Source organism: Corvus hawaiiensis, chromosome 13 (assembly GCF_020740725.1).
Source record: "Corvus hawaiiensis isolate bCorHaw1 chromosome 13, bCorHaw1.pri.cur, whole genome shotgun sequence".
NCBI classification, from domain to species: domain Eukaryota; kingdom Metazoa; phylum Chordata; class Aves; order Passeriformes; family Corvidae; genus Corvus; species Corvus hawaiiensis.
In genome coordinates, this window is record NC_063225.1 from 14,744,090 (window position 1) to 14,771,007 (window position 26,918).

The window sequence follows — 26,918 nt, forward strand, 5'->3', positions numbered from 1 at the left end:
GCATTACAAGCTCACCTTCTGGCTTTTGGTTTTGAACATCTAGGCCCATTCCATCCAAAATTACTGTGGGTGCTAAAAAGCCACACAAATCTACAGTAAATCTAAAGGAAAATTTTCTTGATGTCCCTGAGACTGGAAAAACCAACTTTCGCATATGCTGCCTGTGAGAACTGCAAAATTACATCAATTGACATCTCTAAGTTCTCTCTTTAAAACATACTGAGCCTTTGAATGGGCAGTTTGGAACCCCACTGGACCTCTAAATGGCTGGGCAATAGTTTTAAAATATGTATTTGCCCAATGGAGTTATTAAGGTGTTTAGTGGTAATACATATTTACTACTCAGGCACAAACCACTAATAAATTTTCTAATGAAAACTCCTTTAACAAGTAATTTTGTTGTTAGGGTACAAGAGCTATATCTCAAGCACTCAGCTACATCAGCTTTATTTGCAAGTATCAGATTAACAGTTTACCCACTTCTCTTGTTCAAAATAAACTATGCTTTTGATTCTAGAGTATGCAACAGACCTGTTATTACATGAATCTGTTAGTTTGGAACCCTGCTGAAGGTGACCCCAAAATGAGCTGGGGAGCTGATCCAGACAATCTCCAGAGGTCCCTTCTGATGTCAGCTGTTCTGTGACTTACAACCGCAGCTCATGTTTTCTCTCAAATTTCCCCTAATGAGTAGGAAAAGCTTACTTTTTGTATCCAAAAACCATCACCCTGCCCTGAGATCTTGCCAAAACCCCTCCTGTATATTGTACTTCAGCATAAATACACAGAACAATTAATTACAGCTTCATACCACAGGATCTCAGTAATTTGTGATCATTCCATGCAATGTACCACAGAATACTAAACAACAAAACAGTCAAACTTCCACTTTTAGTTTAAGTTCCCCAAATTAGGCAATAAAATTCATTCTAATATTTCTGAAACCACACGAGACTGGACAGATGGAACTGCATTCACAGTTCATCCAGACAGTAAGTCAAAAACACCTCTGATGGCTATCATTGTATGTTCTAACTCCTATGGACTTTATCACCTATGCCCTTCTGTACCAAAACCAGCCAGCAGTGCTTTCCCAGCTGTTTGGACTTTATCTTAAACATCACAATATTCAGTATTTTTCTTTAAACTACAGCCTCTGGGTCCATGTTTTAAAAACTTCTTGATTTTCAAGTGTACAGAGACAACGTTTTTTAAAAGTAACTCCATTAAAGGACATTAAGTGAACAAAAATTCCCCCCCAAAATACCATCTTTGAGGCTTCATCATTTCAGTGCAGAGTTCATGTTTTTCAAGGCTTTAGTTTGACTGTGTGTAAGACAACTAACCACATGATAGAAGGTAGTGTAAAAGAGGCCTGAAGAAAAAAATTGACCCTGGAAAAAGGAAAGGAACGTAGTTTTTGTTCTGAAAAGAAATTCTCTACTTCTTGCTGTAGTACAGGGAGCAGGATCTACAGGACATGCATGGACACATACCCTAAATACTTTGCATACCTTCACCACCCTTACAGCAGGAAGGCAGCTCTCCAACTCTGAGCTCATGCAAAGACAGACAGTTGTAATTCCCAAGGCACTCTGGATGAAGAGCAGAGCACCGACAGTTCAGGATGCTGAATTTTCCTTCACGCATATGCACACTCCCACATCCAGGCTGTCCCCCAGAGGGGCTCACACAGATACATCTCCATCCTGTTCCTGGAACTTTCTACCCAGTGGTTCACCTAAGATTATTTCCATGGATTCTTACCAATGTATTCAATTTATAGTTTCAGCTTCTCAGTTAAAATTTATTTTATGTGTGTTACTTTTTTGTATTGCTGAGTGTCTGTTCATCCCTAAAAACATATGAGCACTTGTAGGCAGCAAGTCTGATTTGTCTTCCTGTTTTCTTCTATCAAGAGACAAAGTTCATGGTCTGTCTTCAACTATTTTTGCTTTTTAAAAAAAACATTATTTTCCATTTATATTTATAAGGAGATGAATGATGTAATTTTTCCAAATACTTACAGTTCTAGAGGGAAAAAATTTAATGTGTGCTGTATAACTTTATACAAACTAAACTCGGAAATCAGTCTCAGAATCCTGATTTATCTCTTTTGACCTTTAGGACAAAGAAGGATGCAATCAACTGAGTGGGCTCCACATAAGACACATAGAAGACAACATCTTTCCTTCATAAGAAGAGAAATAACATTAGAAAAATGAAATAATGTATTTTATGCAATAGATAATAAGATAATCCCTTGGATGAATGGATGGACTCTATGATCTCAAAGGTCTTTTCTAACTTAGTTGATTCTGTGAATGTTGAAGACTCAAAACTTTTGCAACCTAAGGATAAATATTTTCTATGCTACAGAAATCTCAATCCATGAAGTTAAAAGAATATTAACATTTTATTTTTTAATTACTTCCTATGTCCCAAAATATCTTGCTGACCTGTCCCTTCAGTGTCTGCTTATGTCCACCAGTCCTGGGATGGGATGCCTAATGTTTGGGAAGGATACTACAGAATAGTTTCATATGTTACAGGCCGATTAAACACACAGGCTGTGTTACCTGAACCATGGCCAGAGTCAAGTAAGCTGCAGTAATGCAATTACTGCTTTTACTGAAGTCTTACTATGTGGGATATAAGTGCAGGGGCCTCTTGAGAGACAGATTTTCACAAAAAAGATTACCATGAATAATCCTAGAAAAAAGGTCTTTTAGGAAACAACATATTACGTGATTGTCCTCATGCCAACTCTGTCTCAAAAAACTGACAACAGGCAATAGTCTCAGAAGCAACGGGCCTGACTGCAATTTACAGAAAAAGAAACAGAGAAGAATGAGTTCACAGCCAAACAGGAATATTAATAAAGTATCCCTTTGATAATAGCAGGACATGCCTATAATACCCATGTTTTCACAACCACTTGAATCTTATCTCAAGAGATCCAATATCCCAGGCAGTAGAAAAATCCTTTTGAAACTTGGATTTGTTCTTAACAACACAGTCTTTTGTTCTTTGAAAACTTAACACCTGCTTTCCAATCTCTATTTGTAATTCAGGCCCCTGTCCTGTGTGGTTCTGCTTTAACAGAGAGCGGAGGGATCGCCTCTGGCATGTACAAGAATATCAATCTTGCTAATATGATTAGAAGCAGCTGTGGAGACAAATGTATACAGATTTTAAGCTGTCTGTGGTGTAGGTGCATATGCCAGTTGCCAATACACACAAATCCTCAGGCCATCGTATTTTCGCTGCAGTTGATGCCCGTGCTAACTAGATATAGAACATATGCTGCTTTCACTTGGCCTTCCAAATTCAATATTCAGCAGTAACCACGACCAATAGCCAATATAAACAGGTAGTCTGATCAGCAAAATTTCCACTTTCATGTGAATGCAATAAATATTTCAATAAGCAATTATGTAATAAATATTTCTTGAAATGTCAGGCTAAATTATTGAAAATTTCAATAATTTATTGATTAATTCAATAATTTAAATGCTGCAATAAACACCTTAATATGTATTGCAGTATAGTTTTATAAATCATAAACTGACCAACATTTAGGATATTATATGTGCTATACAAACATGCAGCACCTCCTTCATACACAAACACTACACAACCTTGCACACACATAATTCCTCAATTAAATGGTGGGGTGGGATTACCAGTGTATAAATAAGACTAACTGCTTATTGATAAATAAACCTAACTGCTGTTAGGTTTAGATACATGGTTTTAAAATCTGCTTGTGCACAGTTCAGTGAACTAAAAAAACATATTTTAGTTCTGAATACTGGTAACTGTTTGTCTCTTTGTAAACAATCCTCTCATAAAAATGAATCTCAAATAAAAAGATACATTAATGCCACAATCAGAATGAGTATCAAGATGTATGAATAAAAGTAAAAATTTATTTGCACAAACAGTTTTGTCTGCATGCATTAGGCAGCATCCATAGAACTTGCCACGTTAGCCAGCCTGATTTTGAACTTCAAAGTATTTTTTAAGGCATTGACCATATTTTTTGTTATGATTTGAATTTTGCAGGTCTTCAACACTAACCCACCATTCCTATTATTTCATTTGGAAGCCAACATGTTGCCCTTGAGTACTAAAGTAATTTCTGTGGCTGGGCAGCAGCAGCAAAAATACAGAATTACCGCTACTATTGGATAAGCCAGAGCTGACTTCACAGAACAGTGTGTATCAGAAAAAGGGCCAAAAGGAATCCTGTATTAAAAGATCATTCCTATCCCCAAAATTTCCTGAAGAATAATGCTAAATGTGAGCTGGAGACTTAGATCTTTTTCTAGGCTATGCAGTGTGGGCAGGCATAGTTTCACGTACAGCACCAGGATCCCATTTCCTCTGTCTCAGCCTTGCAGGGCTGATGCCAAGCATGTTTACTGATGAATTCCCCGTGCTCTGCAGCAGGCAGCACATGAACAAGATTTTCAACCTGAACACAAACCACTAATACTTTATACAGCTGGGTTTGTTCTCTTTATAAAATGTTCTAAGAAATGTTATGTTTTGCTATAACTGTAAACCAGGTAATGGTGAAATGCACTTAGGCTGGGCTGTACAAACCTGCAGGAAGCTGGGCCTGCCAATTTACCTGTGGGAATGAGCAACACATTAGCTCCAGGATGTGCCTTTGGATCTGAAATAGGGAGGACTAAGGGATTGTCCGTATAAAAGAAGGATAAATTAGAGAGAAAGGGGAGGGAAGAAGTTCAATATACCATGCAAAAAGTAATCCTTATTGCTCTGTCGCATCAGATCTAACCATGGTGCTAGAAAACCAACACTTGTTTTAAAAGGAGCTTATAAACAGTAACTAGAGAAAGCCAAATTTTTTCAAGTCTCAGCTAATCTTTCCAAAAGTGATGGAACAAATAACCAGACTTTCCTTCCAATTATTTTTAAGCTAAACATGTATGGTATAAGTGACAGTCAGGCATAAACATCTGAAAATACTGTAACTATGCAATAAAGGATTAAGAATGTTCAGTAAAGTTGATATGGGTTTTGGATTAAGATCAAAATAAAACCCTCGAAACCAAGCCCAGAACCTAACTAATTAAAAGAAAAAGCAAACACTTGACAGCAAGATTGTTAAATAATGGAAAACCCTCTCAAGGAGAATTAAGACCATTTAAACTCAGAAAATAAAGTTCTGAATACATAATGAAACCACAGATAGACAAATTAGGCTAATCAGCACATCTTTTTTCACTCATTTCCCCACTAATGTTCTATATGTTCATTGAGATAAAATTAATGGGTTTTTATTCTATGTGTTTGGCTGCTGAAATTCAGATTTGATTAATGGACAAACACTGGGAATCATGTTCTCTCACATGCTCTTGAACTCCATGGCAACAACTGCTCCTGTGGCGAGAAACAACAGCCCTGTAGCAATAGCTCAGGGAGCAGATCATTTTCTCAAACATGCTGGGCTTGGTCTAAGGAGGAAATAGGGTTTAAAAAGGATACTCTTCTCCTGACCTGCTTTAACTGCCATAGTCAATCCTGGCTGTAGCTGGCCAAGTAAAGCCAGCCACTGTGGGGTATGCCCAGCCCCTGACCTGGAGGGATCTCTGCTGAGATAAGAGATTTTGTAACCGCCCAGCAGGACTCCCTGGAAAGGCAACCACTTCTTTGGTCATGGCGAGAAAAGACAGACCCACAATCCCTGAGGAGACCCTATGCAGATCCTTTGTAATTGGCCTTTCCCTATAAAAGCTAGGCCTGTGCCCCTGTGACAGAGAGGGTTCTCATCCCTGGCTCTCCCCTTCGCCAGAGTATGGACGGACAATAAAGCTCCTTCTGTGTAGAACCAGCCACACAAGCCTCTCGTCTCTCTCCCTGGTCTGGCCTGGAGGCTGCCCTGCAGAGCTGAGCTGGAACCACGAGCTGATAATCACTAAAGAGCTGACAGTCGCTGCACAGGCCCTCCTGGCCAGCAGCTGAGGGAAGACACCGGGCCTCGGGAAGGCGATTCCTTTTGGGACCATCTCTCCGGACCGGTCACCTCTTCCTGGGTCAGAGCCACTGACCCCATCACCAGCTGTAATAAGACACTTTCCTGAATCAAATTCTATCATCTACACCACAACTGAATTTGCCAGTCTGTGTGCAGACAGATGTAACCATGCCGTATAAAACCCGAGGAATAGGGAACTGGCTGGTGTTTCTGCTTTCCCATGACAGTCTCTGTTCAGAATCAGGTTTTACTTCTATTCAAATGACTTGGCCATGTGCAAGAATTGCTTTTTTTATATTGTATTCTTTATATTGTACTTTCAGCATATTTTTCAATCTGGTTACTAATTCAGTGGAGTCATTCAACTGACATTTTTCCCATTCTTTCGAAATTTTTAATTTCCTCACAATATGTCTCTCTTGCTGAAAATTGAGAGGAAAGTCAAAATCATTTTCACTTCCTCATTTCATTTCAATGCTGAAACATCTTATTTCACTGAAAATTAAAAAAAATAATTTGACATTCTAATAATATTACTATTTTATATATATACATATATAAGTTTTGACAATACTTATCCCAAATAATTTGATGCTTAAAAATGTTTTGTATTCCTGGAAAATTTTCCCATTTTCAGTTTTTGTTCAAAGTTGGAATGAACACGAGTAGTCAAAACGTTAACAGTGCAACAACACAATGCGACCATTTCCCTAAAACATAGAGAGCAGACAAACAATAAGCTACATTACCACTCATGCCAATTTTTACATAAACAATGACCTGTTGTTTGTTTTAGGATGCTTTGGCTCTTGTCAGTAATGTTAAAGCACCTCATATGCATTACAGAAAACCCATGAGATACAGAGGGTATTTGAAACTAAATTTTACAGTCAGGATCTGGACACAGAAAGATTAAGTAGCTTTCTCACTGCTAGATAGGAAATCCGTGCAAGCCTGAAATCCAGTTCAGCATCCCACCCTGCCTTCCCTGAGGATACCAGTTTCAGTGCCTTATGCCACATTCCCATCAGACCCAGCTCTGCGAGCTCAGGGCCAGCAGCACTGCTCTGCCTTTCACCAGGTCTGCATTTGCTGCATTATTTTTAATTTTACTACTACAGTTGATCAAAGTAATGGACTAGATGTTGACTTTTTAGATGTTTTGGCAGCATAGTTGGAGGAACTTGAAATTATTAAGCAGACGTTCTGCGCCATAACTGGGGGCTTGTTTTGCTCTAATGAGATGCAGTATTTGTTACAATGAAGGAAATTGCTTGTGGATTTGTTATAATGCATTTTACATACACTGGGTTACATTTATACTGGAGCAATGAAAAGAAAATATAGTAAAACTCTACATTACTTTTCAGATCTGATGATGTCATCAGACTCATATTATTACATTTGAAAAAAGATCAAGCTTAACTTTTTGAGGTCTGTTTCTGTTTTTATACTTGATATCCACCTCTGTGGTGAAATGGGTCCAAACAGTTAGCTCTTTGTGATCTCTCTCCAGAGGAATCACTGTACTATTGCAACAGAACCAACCAGAGTGAGTTGCACCTCAGTGTTTTTAGGCCTCTGACCAAAATTATTCAGAAGCAGATCTCCTCCCTTCGTAGATATATGAGCAAATTTAATGCACAGTTTCTCTGGCTCTTTCAAATTCAATTTTAAATTTGTGGTGTTTGGATTTAAATTCAGAGTTATACAGGGCAATATGGAAAGCAAATTAACAAATTCACAAGTTGACTCGGTGGACAAATGCCAGAGATTAGTATCAATCTGGGTGTAAGAACGAAGACTGAGCCAGAGAAATATTAACAAGAATTGTCTGTCCTTTTTAAAAGACCTCAAACTGTGGCTTAGATATTTATTATGCACCACATTATAAAACTTCCAAGATGTCTAATGGAAACAGAGCACAATAGAAGCCAGCTCTGCTTTTCATTTTATATACTACCACTGGGAATCTCTTTCTTCTGATGTTCATCCATATTATAAGTTTTTTCTTCACAGTGGGTAAGAGTTTCCTTGCTTTGAAAATAGTAATTCATCATAACAAGAAGGAATACTGAGCATATATAAATGCCAGTCGAACTACTTATAAAGTCTAAATTGGCAAAATCTTTTTAATTCCCTTCATAACACTCAGCACTACCAAATAACTCCATCAAAACACTAACAGAACACTCCAGAGACACAGAAATGCCAATATTTAAATGATAATGTGCAGCACAGGCACCCACATTCATATTAATAAGTAGCCTCATTTTTCTAGCAAACAGTAACATCAGTGAGAGCTGTGAACTCTGCTCCTTTGAAAGCCTGGGAGATGAAGTTGGAAATTGTCAATCTGAGGGCTCTTAAAGGAATGCCACATTAAAAAATACACTGTAATACTTAATCCTTTTGAACTCTCTGTAGTAGTTTATCTTTACAGCCTCTCATCCCTCCCCCCACTCTTAAAATCCTGCACAGTGACTTCAGACTAAGACTGAGCTCAGCCGAGTCTCAGCCCTGAGCTGCTGCCACAGGCACTAACCCTGGCTTTCCTACACAGAACATCGAGTCTTCTCCCTCACAGCCCACAGACAGTGGTTTTATCAGAATAAGGGAGGTTTAAGCAAATGACTTTTACCTTGTATTTGTCACAGCCAGAGGCAGGGACACTGGCAGTTAGCACACTTCCAGGGTAAGTTTATGTTAGGCAGCAGGAACTCGGGCACGGCTAAAACTCCACCAGTAGGTGCTGGGACAGCCCCTCCAGCAGCAACCCCGGCATCCCTGGAAATGGCTACACCTGCAATTATGGCCTCATCTGAGGCACCCTGGATCTCTCACTTTGGGCAAAAATTGCTCATGCTTTAAATGCCCCAGACGATGTTTAAATGTCAAATACCAATACACCACCAACTAGGAAAACACAGCAGCAGCAGCCTTGCCAGATCTGAAACCTAACATCTTCTAGACTACAGCACGCTTCCTAAAATTTTCAGCCAGCCACAACTTCTGACTTGTGACCTTGCACCAAACTGCTATTGGTAACTATGACCAAAGGTTTTGGTCCCACTTTAGACTGACCCAAAACTTAGCTTCAGAATTGAGAAGTTAAAGAATTTAGAACACAAATCAGCTAAAATCCACAAATTTTAGTGGAACCAGAACTTGTATACCTACCCTTTCAGTATATGTAGGTGTTAATTTCTAAAACCCATATTATGCCACAGAAATTACATTAATAAAACAGAATTTTACACCTAAATATGCCCAAAAGTGCAAGTTCTACTACTGAGAGTGTGCATAGCAAATTTTTGAGTACACAAATGGAAACTGTGAACATAAATGTTTAGATTCACATTTGACTCTGAAGTTATTGCTTTCTTTTGTATTAGCTGAGACTGGAACTCATCAGGCTCAAAATGAACAAACTATAAGTGAAAAGTATCTTAATATGTAATTCTTTCAATATAATGTAACATACTCAGAAGAAATCAGCCTTCCAAAGTAGATGGGAAAGAGTCTCTATTTACTAGGACCCCTTTTATAGTTCATTTCTCCATTACTTCAGTGTTTGGAGCTTTTTAGAACTAGTAATACATGTACTATTTTGACTTTTTAGGACAACTGTCAGTACTTTAAAAGTTCCGTAGAATAAGTGTTTCATTTCTAGTTAGCATTTTAATTACTCAGGAACACATACAATAAAACAAAAGACAGAGACATTTTGGGGAGGAGTTAGAAGCAGGAAAGTACTTTGGTTTCTGAAATGGTCCTAAAGCCCTTCTTTGTGCCCTTGTAATTTGTTCACAGAATGAAAGGAGACTCTGAATCCCATGTTTTTGTCGCCGTCTTCCAAGTCCCTGCTCATACGCCTACCTAACAGAACCATGCCCAGACTCAGCAACAGCTCCCTGAACTTTTGAGCAGAGCAGAGGCTGCAGGTGCACTCTTTGAACTCTTCATTTTTCAAAGAAACTGCGAAAATTTCTAGCAAGTTCCTGAGCCTCCATGGAATTATGTACATACCAATTCTCAGAAAACAAAGAAATCTGGATATTATCAGCATGCAACAAGGTTTTTCAGGATCAGACCTCAGTTCTGTTCACTTTTTTAGTTACACACAGAATTTTCTTCTAAATTACCTCATCCAAAAGCCATTGAAGTGAATGGGAAAAACTCATGCTAACCTGAACAATTCTTATACCATGAGGGCCTATAAAAAGTTATATTTATATTGCTTTTCTTTAACTTCAGCAGCAACCTGACTGGGAGCTCCGCAGCCTGCTACACACACAGCACCACATTAGACAATTGCTCTTGGCTGGAATAGATAAATGTGAAAGCTCTTCTGAAATCAAATACATGGAAAATATTATGAAACTATTTAAAACCTTTTGAAATGCATAATTGAATCAACAAAAACTATTTCCACACATTAACTGAGGCAAAGATAGTGCATTCACGTGGTTTTTAAAACTGCAAATTGTACAAGAAATGTGTTGAATAAATATTTCATACATTTAACAACAAGAATAGAACATGTCCTGATAATTCTTTGCTTAACTGCTGCCCTGTTTATTCAATATTCCCCAAAGTTAATGCATAACATGTTAAAATTATTACAGTCTTGACCTTGCAGCTCCATTTTAATCTCCAGACTATTTCATAAATTTGGGAGATAGGGCATGATCACTGGGGTTTGTGCAAGAAGTGCACACGTGCAAAACACTGTGAACCCCAAGTTTCCCCCCATTCTAGTCATTATACTAGAAGAAATGGTTGTGCAGATCTGTGTGACAAGGACTCCTAGGACTATAAACTATATACAAAATAGTTTCTTGTGAAGCTATAAAATACATCTGCTCAGAGCATCTGATTCTGCATGGCTCTGCTACAAAAGGAATCTATAACCAAACAGAACAGATTTAGGAGAATTCAGACTAAGACTCTTTTTTTGTATCCCCAAGGAAGTGTAGGAATAAGGACAGGATGCCCTCTTTTAATTGGTGTTTTGCTATTAAGAATCCAAAGGAAGTAAAAATTTTGATCCAACAGCAAAGGAAAATTTTTTGAATGAAATTCTGACTCAGAAGCTTAATGGAGGAATTTTCCCATGGCAAATAGGAGTCAATAGATGGTACCAGCAAGTAAGACTAAAACTCCCCAAAGTACAGTACTTGTTATACAGTAGCAGTTACTTGGACACAGTAACCATCCAATGCTACATCACAGTGGAGTGGGAGAAATAAGACAGTCAATATCTTAATTTGTCCCTCTGTTCTCTCCCTTATCTTGGCAAGCCCAACATACAAAAGATTGGGTGCTACAAAATGAAATGGAGATTCCAAAATATTTTTTCAATCCTCCCACTGGGTAGGATAATAGGTAAAAAGATAAAAGGTACATAACTTTTGGTAGAACTGACAGAAAAGAGGAATCAGCATTATCTTTATTTCTTATTCATATATGGCAGAGGTTTTGCTGCTGAGAAAGTTGTGCTTGGCACAGGATCCAAAATGGAGGACAGAAAAGATGGAGACCAACCCCCCGAAACTGACAGGGCAGGTTCAATTCTTAGGGTATGGTAATTTAAAGCAACCTTGCTCTATGCTAATTTTCACTCCTGGATAATCACATCCATAACCACACCCTCTGTCGCAGGTTCGGTTTGTAACCGGGCAGAAACACCAATTTAGTGTAGTGGTTTGGTCCAAAATACTCATTATTGTTTATCTGCTGTGAGATAAGAATTAGGAGAAATGCAAAACAGGCACCAAACTTGAAAGAATATAAAGAAGTTTATTAACAGACCTAAAAGAAGAAAAAAAAATTATACCACCTTCAGAACTCTCCTCCTCCCCCCACCTTCCTCCCTTCTCCCACTGACAATGTTCAAAGACAACCCTTAAGATGTTCGGTCTGTTTACCACTTCCATAATAACCTTGTTCAGTCCATTTAGAAAGAGAAGTCTCTTCTTGCTCATGCTATGAAAACATTATCACAACGAGACAGCCGCCCACTTCCAAATATTGTTCAGTCCATTTAGGAAGAGGAGTCTCTCTGCCTGCGTGTGAGTCCTTTCCCCCGACTTGCAGCTTTTCCCGCAACTGCTTTCGAGGGTCCACTCTTGAAGTTTTTTGGGGTACAATTTTAAGGTTGAGCCGTTCAGAAACAAAAACAGAGGCCCTTCTCCTTCCCTGGGAGCAAAGGGTCTTCATCATCTTCATCTTTAGGACTATCTCTGGGAGCATCTCTAGGGACTGAGGTTTTCTCCTTTCCCGTTTGGAGCAAAAGTCCTCATCTGGTTCATCTCTACGGACTGAGGTTTTCTCCTTTCCCGTTTGGAGCAAAAGTCCTCATCTGGTTCATCTCTCCCTGTCCAAACTTCTCATGAAATTACAGCTGCGTCAGCATCTGCCTATCTCAGCGCAGGTGCTTTTGCTCACGAGTTGAACACTCCACCCCCCATATCTTCATGAAATTACAACAGGATACTCTGATATATCATAGCTTCACAACAGACTTTCAGCTTTAAGCATCTCCTCTCTCTCTTCCCTCAGGTTTTCAGCTCTTCACAGCAATAAAAGGGTTAATCTCACCTCGGCCTTGCAGCTTTGCAGCTGGAATGTTGAATTTTTCTTATCGAAGTGGAGAGGGGGGAGAGCCGAGCCGCTCCGACTGCCCACGGCAAGGCAGTGGGGGGGTTCCACGGCTGGAACAGGTCCATGGCTTCAGGATGGCCGTGGTCCAGCCCGGCCTGGCCCAGGCAGGGCCTGGCCGGGCCCACTGGGCCCTGCTCGGGCCCTGCAGCCACCTGTCCCAGCGCCGGAAACGAGAGAGAGCTTGGAGGGGGAGTTTGCCTATTCTTAAATGTGGATCACAGAGGTGATCACAACTTTTAAGTGGCTTAGAGAATTGTCCATATTCAAACTGGCCAGCTGATAGGTTCTTTCAGTTCCCAGAGGAAACTGTAAGCACCCCTTAGCAAGGACGTCCCTTCCGGGACTATGCTTGCTAACCTATGACACCCTCTCATCCCTATGAGGCCTCTGCTTCTAAAGTATCCTCTTGCCCATCTTTACACAAGTCAGACTGCTTCCCAAATCAAAGGGATCCAAATCCTCAGCTGTCCACCTGCAGCAAGTTTTAGGCTGCTCTGCACAGCCACCAGACACAATGAAGCTGTGTAAGGAACATATACAGATAAGGACTGGTACAGATTGATTACATGAGGTCATATATTGTTGACTCATGTAGCCCTGCTTATTACAGACTTTGCCAGACAGCCAAGTCAGACACTGAGAAAGTTGTGATAAAGCTCCTCAGTACTTAATACCAATTGGTTGTGTTTTGTAAAACAAAGCATTCCATTGATTCCATTTTATGGGGTGGAGGTGCTCATCTTTAATTCATTTCTGAATTGGATGTCTGCCTCTTGTTTCAAGGGACACTAATAGGTAAAACAGACAAATTTTATCAAAGTGTCTGTACCACTCACTGCCACACATGCTTCGCAAATAAGAAATCTTCCTTCTACGCTCTGTTCTAGCCTAAGAATCTTCAGTACCACACAATCTGGATACAATTTTGTTTCTTCATCTGAGCCCGAAAGCCACAATATCCATCCTTAACTTTCTGCTCCAACCAAAAGAACTAAAAAGTGTGCTTTGAAACGAGGGCATAATTCTTCCTGGGACATTTCCCCAACTCGCAAATAACACAACCAGACAGGAGGACAGTGTCTCTCTTACAGCAAACCTAGGCTACATTTCTCTAAGCCCTGTAAGAATAGGACAGATAAGGCTTGTCTGCTCATATCCTTTCTCTCACTTTCCTGTCTTACAAATACATTCTGTTTAGATGGTTTATCTTCCATTGCACGTTAGAGTGTCTTGAATTTACAGCTGAATGATAACATTTGATGGATGTAATTTCTCATTTTCCTAAACGCACTAACGACCATTTCCAATTCTTGAGGCTCATCCAGGTGTCCATCTATAAATGCCCACTTCTTGCTTTCACCACTCTTAACACACTTTCCCCTCCAAACAGCAAGTAGAAAAGTGAGGAAATTAAAGTATGCACAATGAATTAGAAACATTGCATGTGGTGCATATGATCTATTACAGGGAAATGGCTGATTTCAGTCACCAGAGTATGGTGGGCCCTGCTTAAAACAGTACACTTAAAACCACATAAGCATTATTACTTACTGTAACAAACCACAGAATCAAAGGTAAAAGCCAGGCTCCACCATCACTAAGCTTCTTACAAATGCAAATCAAAACACATACATTAATAAAATCATACAGAAAGAATAACTATAAAAGGTAAGTTGCCATGTGGAAGCACTAGGTTTCCATATACATAAATATCTAAGCATATTTTTTATTAAAGCTTTCTATAGAAGTAAGTTACATATTTCAGTAATACACAGGATATTTACAATTTCCAGGTCAAGCTCAACACAACAGATGTTCAGGAAGCAGATTTATAGATGAAGTCAAAGAAATGCCTCAGATACTTTACCACAGCCATACTTTTAAAACTGCAAACTTCCATCTGCTTTCTCTTGTGATCCATTCACAAAGCAGCAATAAATAAAGGGGAAAAAAGGGACACAGTATGAGTGAACTTCTTGTTCTACATTTGAATAAATTCTAGTCTTATAAGTGAGCAAAAACATTTCAGTTAAAAATGAAATAGAATTCTCAGTAATGTGTGAAAAATAGATACTTCACTGCCTCACAAAGGATTTCCACTGATAGTGAAGGAAATCAGAGATCCTATTCCATCAGAATTCAAGAGGAATTGTATGCCTATAGTGCCTAAGCTCTTGTCAGTAACTACAGGTTTATGCTTCAGGATGTCTTGTATCTATCGTTATGGAAGCAGGCACTATTTGAGTTGTAGCTAATCAATAAATATAAACACCATCTACTCATTACATTTCAAGTCTCCCAAAACTGTCTGATGCCTCATTGATGAATCTGCCTACAGCATTTCACATAAAAAGAGGAGAAGCAAAAAAAAATTGTAAGAGAAAATAAAGTGCATGCAATTAAAGGACATGAACTGTAAAGAACAAATAGCCACAGAATGGAATAGAAGCAATCAAGAGATTTCTAACAGGTGGAGGCAAAAGAGAAGCAGAGAAGTATGGCCTGCTGCAATGAGAAATGAAGACTTCAAGCAGCTGCCTCATTGAATATAATGCCTTGCAGCTGGGTGAACTGCAGCACAGCTGGATTATTTCAGAGATACCGTGTATATACTCCCAGTATATATGTATATATACATATATAGTTGCAGGATATATGTATATCTGTATGTTCACTAACTAGAAATAACTTACTTGAGAAAGTATAAATAAAACAGTAAGATGACTTCCTGTCCTCTGGATGAAAACATTAGGTTGTCAAAGCATTGCACACAAAGCTGAGAGAATCTAGCTCAGCACGGCCTCTCCTGAGACACAAGGAACTGGCAGTCATAAATCAGGGAAGGCCAAGCATTAATAAACTGGGACAACACCTTTGCTTCTCAAGGACTGCACTGCCAAGGAACGACAGACATTCAGGAAACATACACCAGGGCCCACCTTCCTAACCATACACAAGAATCAACTCTCTATGTACTCTAAACTGAAGTTCCACTTCCAGTAAACCTAAACAGCCAACACAAATGTTAGGTTTCTCCATATATATCAACCTTCACAGGGTTTCTAGAATGGTTTAATACTAATATGTAATGAACTCCAGCAATGGACACTGAATGAATCCTGATTCTATGAATGTGCATATAAACAATATATATCTATAATTTGTTTATACACACATCTCACAATTCTAAGAAAAGGAAAAAATCCCACACTAAACCACTGAAAACAAGCATAATCTATGCATTATTGGCCTTGGAACAGCTTTCTGCTGTTCCATTGGTGAATGGAAAATACTCCACAGAACATCCTATTGATGAGACTTTAGAAGTGAATAAATGGTCTCCTCTGAAGCTCTTATACCCTTGTCTGCACAACACAACTACGCCACAACCTCCCAAACCAGAAACATCAGCACAACTGCTCTGTGCTTACAGCTGACTGTTGAGGATCCATAAGCAGCTTCTGCATTGTTCTGGTAAGTGCACCCCCTGTACCTCCTCTCTGACTCCTGGGTACTCCCAAGTGCTTGATGCCACTTACACCTCTCAGCACCTGACCAAGATTTTAAAGAGATCAATTAGGCTTTTCTTCCATTTTATAATTACTTGAATCACATTAATCAGACCTCATTCAGTGTCATCAACTGCCAGCAGACTAGAGAAGTTTCTTAGAAACTTAACATCTTAAGTTGGGCCACTACATTTTGATTTGTTAGGAGAAGCTATTTTGTCATTCAAAATGAGTGAAAACCAGCCAGTTTCCAGTGAAAAAGCCAGCAAGAAAAAAACACAAATCAATAAATGAGCAGCTTTGCATTACTCTTCCGTCTCCATCTTAATACCCAAACTGATTCAAACTAAATCTTAAATGCCTCTTGTCTGACACAAAGTATTGAAGTTGCAGTATTTACTAGACACTTGTGGAAACTATAAATTTCATTTTCTACAGAGCTTATATTTATCCCAGCTGTAGCAGGCAGACATCTCTAGATAGAAGTCAGGTTACTAGAAGGTATTTTAACACAAAAGTGAACTGATAAATGATTATACAGCGTGTACAGATTTACCTGTACAGTGAGTTCTCCTCTGAACATAATACAGGCTTCAGGATGGAGTATTGACACGAGCGGCATTTTAGAGAAAAGAGTACCATTCAAGTTTAGCACGAAAAACCATGCTGACCAAATAGCTTCCATTCATTCGATGCTTAAATTCTGATACATTTCAAGTAAAGAGAAGCCAGCCGAAACTGCCTCCAGGCCTGCCCCAAGGCTGGGTGCTGACACCTGACACCTGCTGATTCCTGGCCCTGTCAGCCTCTTTTGCCCCAGCTGATTTTAAATTAACTCTTTATGGTGCCTATCAGTAGTTAGGTTTGGCAACAGCGATACTGGGGGACACTGGGGACACATTTATCCCCCCACAGAAAATGCAGCAGTGACATCAGTGCCATTTGACACACCCTGCTTTCAGCGATAGGAATTTTCATCCAAGTTGAAACTCAGCCTGGCTCCAACCCTGCTCCCAGAAGCAATGTGGTGTTTCATGCTCTGTACAAGTCTTGTCTCTCTGCAGTCAAACAGAACAGCAGCAAGAAGTCACAGAAGCAAGCCAGGTCTGGCAATCAGAAGGAACCAAAGAAAGGCTGCCAGGCCTTGCAGAGATCCTGCTGGCTGCCAGAGCCGCCTGTGCTGGCCGAGCTGAGGGCCCAGAGCAGGTGAAGGTGGTGCCCTTGCACCAGCCCCCGGAGCATCCAGCAGGAATGGGGCCCTCTCCGTGCACTCTGCACAGCCCTCAGGCCTCCAGCCCCTGGCTGCCAGCAATAAGCAATTTAAACAGCTCCCAAGATCTGAGCATGGCTCTGTTCCTAGAAAGTCGGCTGCCTTCATCCAGCATTTTAAGCCAAAGATATCTTGACTCTACCAAGTGGAATTAAATCATGTGTACAGACACCACTGTGATGATCCTTGAAGCCACGTCCCCACTCCTACTGTTGCCTCTAGAGCCAACATCCAGTCAGTCCTAACACAAGCCACAGCTGCACATGTAAAATCACACACACATTGGAAACAGCCAGGATTCCTGGGAAATAAATGTCCTGCCCTGAAAACAAGTGCAGTCACCTGAAAGGGGAGCTCTGAAACTAGAGCTGATTTACAACAAAAAGCAAACAAAAACATCATTTGGAGGGAATGCTTGGTCAAGTTTTTAGAAAACTTCCCACTAAAAATTTACTGTAAAATAACAAAACAAAAAAATTAACAGAATTATTTCCATGAAAACTTAGCATTTTCTTTACTTTGAGGGAAGGGGGCAGAGCCTCAATATCTGTTAGGCGTAAATCATTTCTGACTTTCAGTGGACCAAGCTCTGATTTGCAAAAAACTGGGGTTTTTCTCTAAGAAAATGAAATTGCTCAAACTTTGCAGTATTTTTCTCCTTGTAATTTCTTTCACTTAGAAGGAAGAAAAAAGCCAAGTCCCCAAAGAATACAATTTTAGCTCTTTCAAGTTTTACCCACTTTGGAGGCAGCCCTGACTGGTCACCATTCTGGAGAGCAACTTGGCCAGGAAAGCCCAGCGTCCCTGCAGGACCTTGCAGAGAGCAGAGCTCACAGTCCCTGTGCCTGCACAGCTGTAGTAACTCTACCAGCTGGAACAGAAACCCAGGGCTGCGACAGCCGCTTAAAAGGCTGTTTATTACACATACCTGGCCAATATTTTCAAACAGAACTCAAAGCAAGAAGGTTTGAAGCTGATCAGGACTTTTTGCAGTTGTTCATTTGAAAATACTGCATTTGATGATGTATTTTGGATGCACAAGACTATCCAGGTATCCTCCTGAAGATAAAGTATCAGACACACGTTCTCCTGGAGAGGACTTTATTCCATCTTTAACCTTAAAGAAAATTTCTGACAAAAAAGTCTGCAGCTATCCTCCCTCCTTTCAACAAATGCAGCCATTCTTCACTAAGAGGGACTCCTGTGGCCAGATCCCCACAGACTTACCCTTTTCAATCAACCAATAGGTTTCCTCCTTTCAATAGATCCTTTTCATCCAGCCATCAAAAGGTTATGAATTTTTCATCACAATTAAAAATGAAAGTTAATTGAACTTCAGATTTCAAATTAAAGAATTCAATTATCAGTATGACTAAAACGCTTATTATTTCTGTAGAGTTAAACTTCCTTACAGGTTTTATGGTTATGTCACTGTGATGTTTTCCCTCTGCCACAACTGGATCCTTCTTCTCAAATCCTGCCCTTAAAGTCAGTGTGTTATTGGTTCTCCCACACAAACTAGTTTTTTTTTCATTAAGTACTCTAAATTCATAGGGTTTATAGTCCTTCTAATATGACTTTTTTAATAAAAACAGAAGTTTATGTTGGAGCAGCAGCAGATAAAATGGGTTAGAAATGCAGCTGCACCAATCTGAACAAGAGAGAAATAAAAATATGCGTATTTTTTAAAAGTAACAATAATCACACTTAAATCACCATCAAGACAGTGCTGTAAATTACAGTTTAACTGCCCTTATCGATCCAGTATAAACATTAAAAGCAAGCTGTGCTATGCAGGGGAGGGAAAAAGAAATGATCCTGGCATGTTCTAGATCCACTGATTCATGTTTCCTGGCAAAAGACAGTGAAACAAAGCTGCTGTGTAGGAAGCAAGGAGAGGGAGGTGGGCTGAGCTGGCTCAGCATTGGCTGGGTCTTGTCAATTAGGGTTTGAAAAGGGACACATCAAAGCTAATTCATCTTAAGTGTTCAGGGCCACCTTGTAGAAGTCATGCTGTCTGCAGAATACACCTTCAGCCATGTGCTTGCTGGGCTACCTGGCTCCTTGTTCTGCCTAAATGCATGGTACAAAGTGCCAGAGTCGTACAGCTCTGAAACTTCCTTTTGGGCAACTTCACAAAGCCAAACATGGCTTTAACTAAAAGCATAGTATACACTGAATCTTCATAATTGGAGATAAAGAGGTACAGCTCTGCCAGTCTTCACTATGCCCACAATAGATAAGAGGAGGACTGAGACACGACTACATTTGAAACAAACATTATTAGATCCAACTGGGTGTCAGATGAACCTACCTTCATCTGCACTGGCTCATGTTCAGCTGTAAAAAGAGGTAACATCAGCTGTGGATCAAAGCTGCCCAATGGCTTCCACTGAGTAAAAATCACATCTGCCTTTCCAAAACACAGTCTGTGTAATAACGCAAAACCAAGTTGTTTTCCCTTACCTTCTGCAAAAGGTTCCCATTCATAAAATCGACCCATAAATGGCTTGTTATTGTATGATGCACATTGTACCTCTCTAATATTTCTGCTGCTTTCAGGACACATCTGTTTAGATAAAAAAAAAGCCACATTATAATCAACAACAAAGTTATTATTGCCTTCCTATTAATTAACTGTAAAAGGTTTAGAAGGTTAGTGAATGCATTGCAAACTTCTAATCCAGATGAATGATATAAACATCAGGAGACCTCTTTAAAACAGGTAACAAACTGTGCTTTTAAGTAACAGTATCAAAAGTGCAGTTGAAGAAAATTAATTTGTGAAGTTAATGGAGCAACAGTTCTATTAAAAAAAAAGTAAAGCTTTTATTGAGCTGTCACTTTCCTCAGCAACAGCACAAAACTTCAAGATAAATTCAATATTAGATTAGAATTACTTCCTTTCGACAACAGCTTCACATTCTTAATCATTAACTCTTTGGGCTCAGATTCAACAGAGTTGAAACACTTAACATACATGCTTCCATAACTTACTAGAAGTTGACCACAGCAGCTTCTCATTCTCACCCTATGCTTCCATACCGTATTTCCACTTTCCCTTTTGCATTTCTACATTCTGCTATTATAGTCACTGCATGATTTTGCATTTTAACTCATGCCTTCAGAGCCTGAGCTCTTGCAACTGAGGAGTAAGAAGAACTGCTTCTATACAAGCACATGTATGCACACAGGTATTGAGGCAGGGCAGGTTTTATAGGTGAAAGGAGCATCCTTCTTAGGTCACCTGCAATGCACACCTTTGGCAGACCAGCCTTGTTTGCATGTGAAATAGATTCCAAAGGCAAATACAAGTTAAATAGTTAAATATTTTACGACTTTGTTCTGCCTGAATCCTCACATTACTGCAGTTACAGCAGAAGATTACTCTGTGTGTGGGCACGTACAAAGGCAAGAAAGACTTCTACCAAATGCAGGGAGTTAATTAGAACAATTTCTATACTTGGAGGAAATAGGCAAGCTTTGGGCACAGATGCATTTTTTTGCATAGCCTTTAGATAATAAAAATGACTACTAAAAACACTATTCAAGAACAGTAGAAATCACATTAAGTAGTCGACTAGAACAGCAGAATATTTTTTCTACATGACAGATTTCAAGGGAAAGCTAGAGATAACATTACATGAAAACAGCATGGCTAAATAACAGTGTTTTCAAAGGGAACAGAAGAGAATCACTAAGAACAACTCTTGTTTCAACTGTAAGTCAGTTCTCTTATGTCAGTATAGTAGGAAAGATTGGTTGTCTTTGCAGGGGAAGCCAGGCACATCAGAGGTCCCAGAGGAGTTCTTGCTTTGGATCCACCATCTCTGTAAGAAGATGCTTGTAACTGGATCAAAGAGACATCAAAGTCAAGAGTTTTCAAGTGGGCTATAAACTGCACCAAAGACATGCCCGGGGGAAGGTTCATGGACTACTTTATCTTCTATTAGAATCAAAGTAACAAATCTTCTAGAATAAACACTGTTTCTGGCCAAGCAGCCATCTGTGCTTCGTTCTCCCACCCTTCTGAGATCTCCACGTACACGCAAATACTGCTTTCCTCAACAAACCGTCTAATAAAAAAAAAACAAACAAAAAGCCTTCCCTGAAAATAGGACCACAAGCCACCACATTGGAAGGGTGGGACCAAAAGCCTTTCTAGTGCCAAATGCAGAAAGCAAAGCTGTATTCCCACAACTGAAGCACAGATCCTTCCATGTGTGGCACAGCAATGCAGAACAGTTATTCAGCCACAACCACCAACTAAGGCAAGGAAACATATTTTTCATGGAAACCAATTATTGCACATATCCTAAAGGTGAAGGGACAGAACCTGAGCTGGCATGAATTAAGGTCACTACACTAAATTACAGCAGAACAAACATCAGTTTGCACCAGCCAAGAAGTCAGCCTGAAGGGTTTCTTTCTGGAATGCTTTTCCCTTTTTTTTGGCACACATTTTCTACCAGCCTATTGTGAAGTTTAGTTGTTTCTTGTTTTTCCTTTTCTGACCCTTGAGCTCATGCTCTCGTGCACCAGTATTTCTGACTCATAACCCATTTCCTGTACACCCCACTCCTACCAACTGCAGGCAATGTAGGAGTAAAAATATCAAAAATATTCATTTCTGTTGCCAACAAATAGTGACACCCATCCCTTCTAAGATCCTTTTCATATAGCTATAATTTCTGGTTTTAAACTTCCTGACAGTTGCCACAAGACAAAGACCTCAGTGCTTTAAAGCAGGACAAAGGATTGACAAATGCACTAAACTCTGTGTGGATCAAGCAAAAATCAAAAGAACAGGCTAACTCAGAACATCCCTGCTACTTTAGAAGCCCCAACTCAGTTGCCCTTCCTTCATTTCATTCATCAAGGTTTAATTACAATACAAAAATTTGAGTAAAAATTTGAGCAACCTGCTCTGCAAAAACACTTTGCCTTTTTCTTTATACAGATTATATTAATTTCTTTTTTTAAATGTCTTCTAAAATATTCTTTAACTACGAAGTACAAGTAGGCAAAATTACCACAGTTCATGAATCACCAAGGCTTAAGAGTTATATAATACTCTACATATATACTAGTTAACATCTATGCACCATTTACTAACCTCACCTAAATTGTTAATGCAGAGCTGAATGAAATGACAGTTTTATGCTGCCTGCAGCTCAGCCCCCCCAAAAATGAAATCCTTGAGCCTTTCTCAGAAGACCTAAGAGTGCCAGGCACTTTCTCGTGGCCTCTCTGGCTTTTTAGTACTTTTGTAGGCAGAAAATCACTAAAATGAAATAGCACGACCCTGTACAATCAAAAGTGAAGCTGCAATATAGGGATTTCTGTAGATCATCATTTTTTATTTATTCCCCAAGAGCACAAGCTATTTTTACACTTCAATTTAATTACTATTTCTGTCATATATAGCTTGACTATAAAACTCCTAAAATACAGCAACAAGCATCTGTGGTGGGATGGCAAGCCCAAAGACAGCTCCTACTTACAATGTCTAACAATCGTCCCTTCCAGAGTTCACCATTTGCTCCCCAGCCCACACAAAGGAGAACAGGGAGGTGGCTGAGGACACAGTCCTTGGGCTGCAGCATTTCACCCGGGCCCAGCTCTGCCCAGCCCCCAGCCAAGCCAAGGGCAACGTGTTGGAAAAAGCAGGCACACCGGCGTGTCTGCAGGTGAAGAATGTTCCTCTGGCTAAGCCACAGTATCAGGATTTAATCAGCCCAGATCTCTCTCCAAAATTTTCCAGAGACTTTTGGAATGAACTTCACTAAAATATTTAACTTACTGTGTGATTCTCCCTCGGTTTCCCCTCAGTGACATGAGGGCATTAAAACTGTGCTGCCTGGGAGGGACTTGAAAACAATTTTTTGGTAAACAAAATGTTGACTTTGATTCAATGTTTTGTTAATGACAGATCTGGAATTTCATTTTTTTCCTCGAAAACTTTGTCTTGATTACTGAGGGAGTTATCTGAAGTTTTTCATAGAGGTTTGCATAGAGAAAACAGGGTGGCCTCTTTGGATGTTTGTAAAAAAAGAAATAAAATCTCCTTTTTAAACCAGATCTATGGAGGCCAAAGCAGCAAAAAATACACTTTGCATCTACTAAGATAAATCTCAGACTCCTTTGTGTAGACGCAGATATAAATTATCTAGAAATATACACTTTCTGCCGGGAGAGGGTTTTTAAATTATTGTTCTTTCAGTTGTGAACTGTAAAATTAGATACAGCATCTAGAATGCATAATTTTGTATGTTTTTAGATGATGTTTCTTCTACTTAAAATATGCTGCTCGGACAAAGCAATGATATCCATCTAGCATATGGGGCTGCATTCAGCAAAGTGCCTTCAAAGTGCTGGACATTTTCACACAAGGTAAGGCATTTCAGAGCTGCCTCTGCTGCATTTTCATGGGGCTGTTTCAAGGAGGACGACACCTCAGCCAGCTTTTCTTCCTGTGCTTTCAGAACGTGAATAAATTACCAGTGGCAGCACAGCACTGCAGTGATGAGGGAGACAGCACTTAAGACAAAACATTTTAGAAGTATCCCTTTGTGTTATGGGACCTCTGGCCAAACTTCTTGAAATGCACTGTGCCTGCTGTTGATAGAAACTTTGTACTTTTGAAACAGTAGCCTCAGTTTCTTCTGAAACATGCAGGTATGAAAGTAGTCTGAGGGACAGAAACACACAGTATTTTCTTTGTCATGTACCATCAGAGTTTTCTTAAAATGAGCTGCTAGCACAGCTAAGACTGTAAAACAAAGAAACCACCCTATCAGCTTTTTAGCTTATGGGAAACATTTGAAAAGCACACTTTTTAACAAATCTTTGACACTTGGTTTAATTAAGCAAGTGTTGGCAGAACACCAGAAAATTATCAGTCTTCCAGCAGATGTGGGCTCACATCTGCCATTAGAAAAGCTGTGTCAAAGCTGTGCTGACACAACACACTTCTGGAAATGTGTAAATGGGTCATTTTGATCCTGAAACCACCTCTACAGGCAATTAAAACATTGACTAAGATTTTTGGCAATGTTGCATTCTTATGACCTACAGTAACTGGCAAATGCTTTTTCCAATGCCCCATATCCCCTCTTGATTCTCCAGGTTCAGACATAATTCATAATTAATATTTTCTGTGTGTGCAATACTACATGTTCAACTAAGTCCAAATAATCTAGTTGTACTCTCGCTTTCATTTCTGTAGTGGTTCTATATAATCATATTAATCTTTTGGCATCCCAAAGGATAAACACATCTCCAAAGAAAAATAATTTAAATACTTGTTTCTGAAACAGTAATCTGAAGATTGTTTTTTCCTTTGCAGAGCATAAATGTATTGTGTCCTTTAATACGCACAGTCTGTATATAAGTTCCAGGTTTTTACACAACAATCCACCACATCTGCAGTGAACTTTGACCTTCTGCTCTGAACTGCCGGTGTCTTGTTTCTCCTGGAACCTACAGAAGTTCCAAGTCCATGTATGAAAGTGGAATGCAGGGTCCTTCAAACGTTAGTTCTCCAGCTAAGCCGTTTCTCTTTCCATGGCCAAGGACCATGCTTGTTCCATAGGTACTACCTCAAATCAAGGCAACCTAGTTTTGTCCAGCTGAACACACACTGAAAGAGAACAACTGATCCTTTTAAAATCCTGGAGACTCTCTTATTCCTCCAACAGTTCTAATTTTTTTTAAATGGTAAGAGTACATAAAGACAACTGTCTGCCAACTTAAAAAAAAAAAAAAAAAACAACAACAAAAAAAACCAAAGCATGTTAAATATATCTAGATATCAGTGGCACAAAAAATACCAGACAATTCAAATGGAACTGATGCTCCTGAAAAATCAAAATGTGCAAGAAAATTTAAAATGCATGTGAAGAACAGCTCTGCAGTAAAAATAGTGCTAGCCAGCTCTGGTTACAGTGCACAGCCACAGACAGTCCACTCTAAATGTCTGGCCTAACATGCAATGAGAATTTCAATCTGGGAATGCAGTGGTATCTGCACAAGTTTACGAGGAAAGAGGAAGGAGCACCTGTATTGGCAGACTCTGCACTGCCTCAAGCCATGAATTTACACCTCGTGTCTGCTGCAGTGGGGACAAGCAGAGTAGCGCTTTACTAACCACAGATTCCAGGGGATGCAGAGTGTATGGCAGCAATAGGCGGCTGCAGCCCTTCTCTTTCCCCTCACTCCTTTCCAGGGGCTGCCTGTCAAAGACGGTAAAGACCTTAGATGTGTGCACAATACAAAATCATTGTATTTCTACCCAAATCCCATCCAGGTAGCAATGAGCTTGTATTTGGAACAAAGAAGATGGGCCATGGCAGAGCTACAAACGGGGTGCCTGCCTTCCCCAAGGTACGTGCTGGCGGCCACTGGCATGGGTCAGGAAACCGCTGCCCTCACAGCCTGGAACTTGAGAACCCTTCTTTCCATTGATTTCAGCTTTGCACCAAGAAGGTTCTCTGAACTTAACGAGAAAAGTCTTTGAAGTGTTACCCAAACCTGATCTTTATTAACTGCAATCAGACACATAAGGCATTAATGCATAATGTGGCAAGTGCATCTATTACTGCTTTACGGTTTTTCCATTCTGTAGCACTTTACATCTGAAAATGCAGTTTGTCTAATAATGGGGAAGAAAGCTCAACCGAACAGATGGAAAAAGTAGTATTTCTGCTTAACTTCACAGGTTTGTGGCTTTTTTCTTTTTAAATTCTCACTGACAGATCCATCTGATTAAACTGAAATAACTTATTTTATTTCAGATTTACAACAACTTGTAAAAGATTCAAGTCCAGCTTTGGTTTTAAATAAAATGTTAGTCACTCATCCATCCCACACAAAGCATCTACAATGATTTAATGTGTGTGACTGGAAATGTTTGGAACTACTAGCTTAGGAGGAGCTAATCAAGGAGCTATAATAGGAAAATTAACAGTACATTTCCCCAGCAATACCAAAATCATGTCAAGAAAATATTCCATCTCTGTTTAACGCTAAAATTTTACAAATACTATTCCAAAAAAACCCAAGCAAGCAACCAACCAACCAAAAAATTCTGATAAACATAACTGGTTTCTAAAGATGGAAGTTGAGAATTAGAAAATGGAAGACAAATACTGAAAACAGACCATGCTGGAACAGAGTATTATCTGGTGTAAAGTGATGCACAAGTATGTCCTGAAAGTCAGGGCTATCTCAATTCACACCTGCAGACTGAAGACTGTTGCTAGTCTTTTTTGATCCAAAAAAAGACCAGATGACTGGTCTTTTTAAAGTTGGGGGTTTTTTTAATGTAGTTACTATTTTACTGTCCCAAATTTCTTTTAGTACCCAGGCCCCTGAGCAGAGAGCTACTTCAGTAAGAAGACTGGAGTTTACACAGAATATTCTTTCCATAATCCCAAGCAAGCATCAAAAGCTTGCCATTTGC

General features: G+C 39.5%; 1 protein-coding gene across 2 annotated transcripts in view; it reads right to left on the reverse strand.

Annotated features, from left to right (window-relative positions):
• Positions 1-26,918, reverse strand: part of THSD4 (thrombospondin type 1 domain containing 4) — a 260,490-nt gene that overhangs the window by 171,233 nt on the left and 62,339 nt on the right. For both annotated transcript variants that reach the window (XM_048317821.1, XM_048317822.1), the window contains exon 6: positions 19,922-20,024. In XM_048317821.1, coding sequence (XP_048173778.1) covers positions 19,922-20,024 — 103 coding nt within the window. The remainder of the gene's footprint in view (positions 1-19,921; positions 20,025-26,918) is intronic.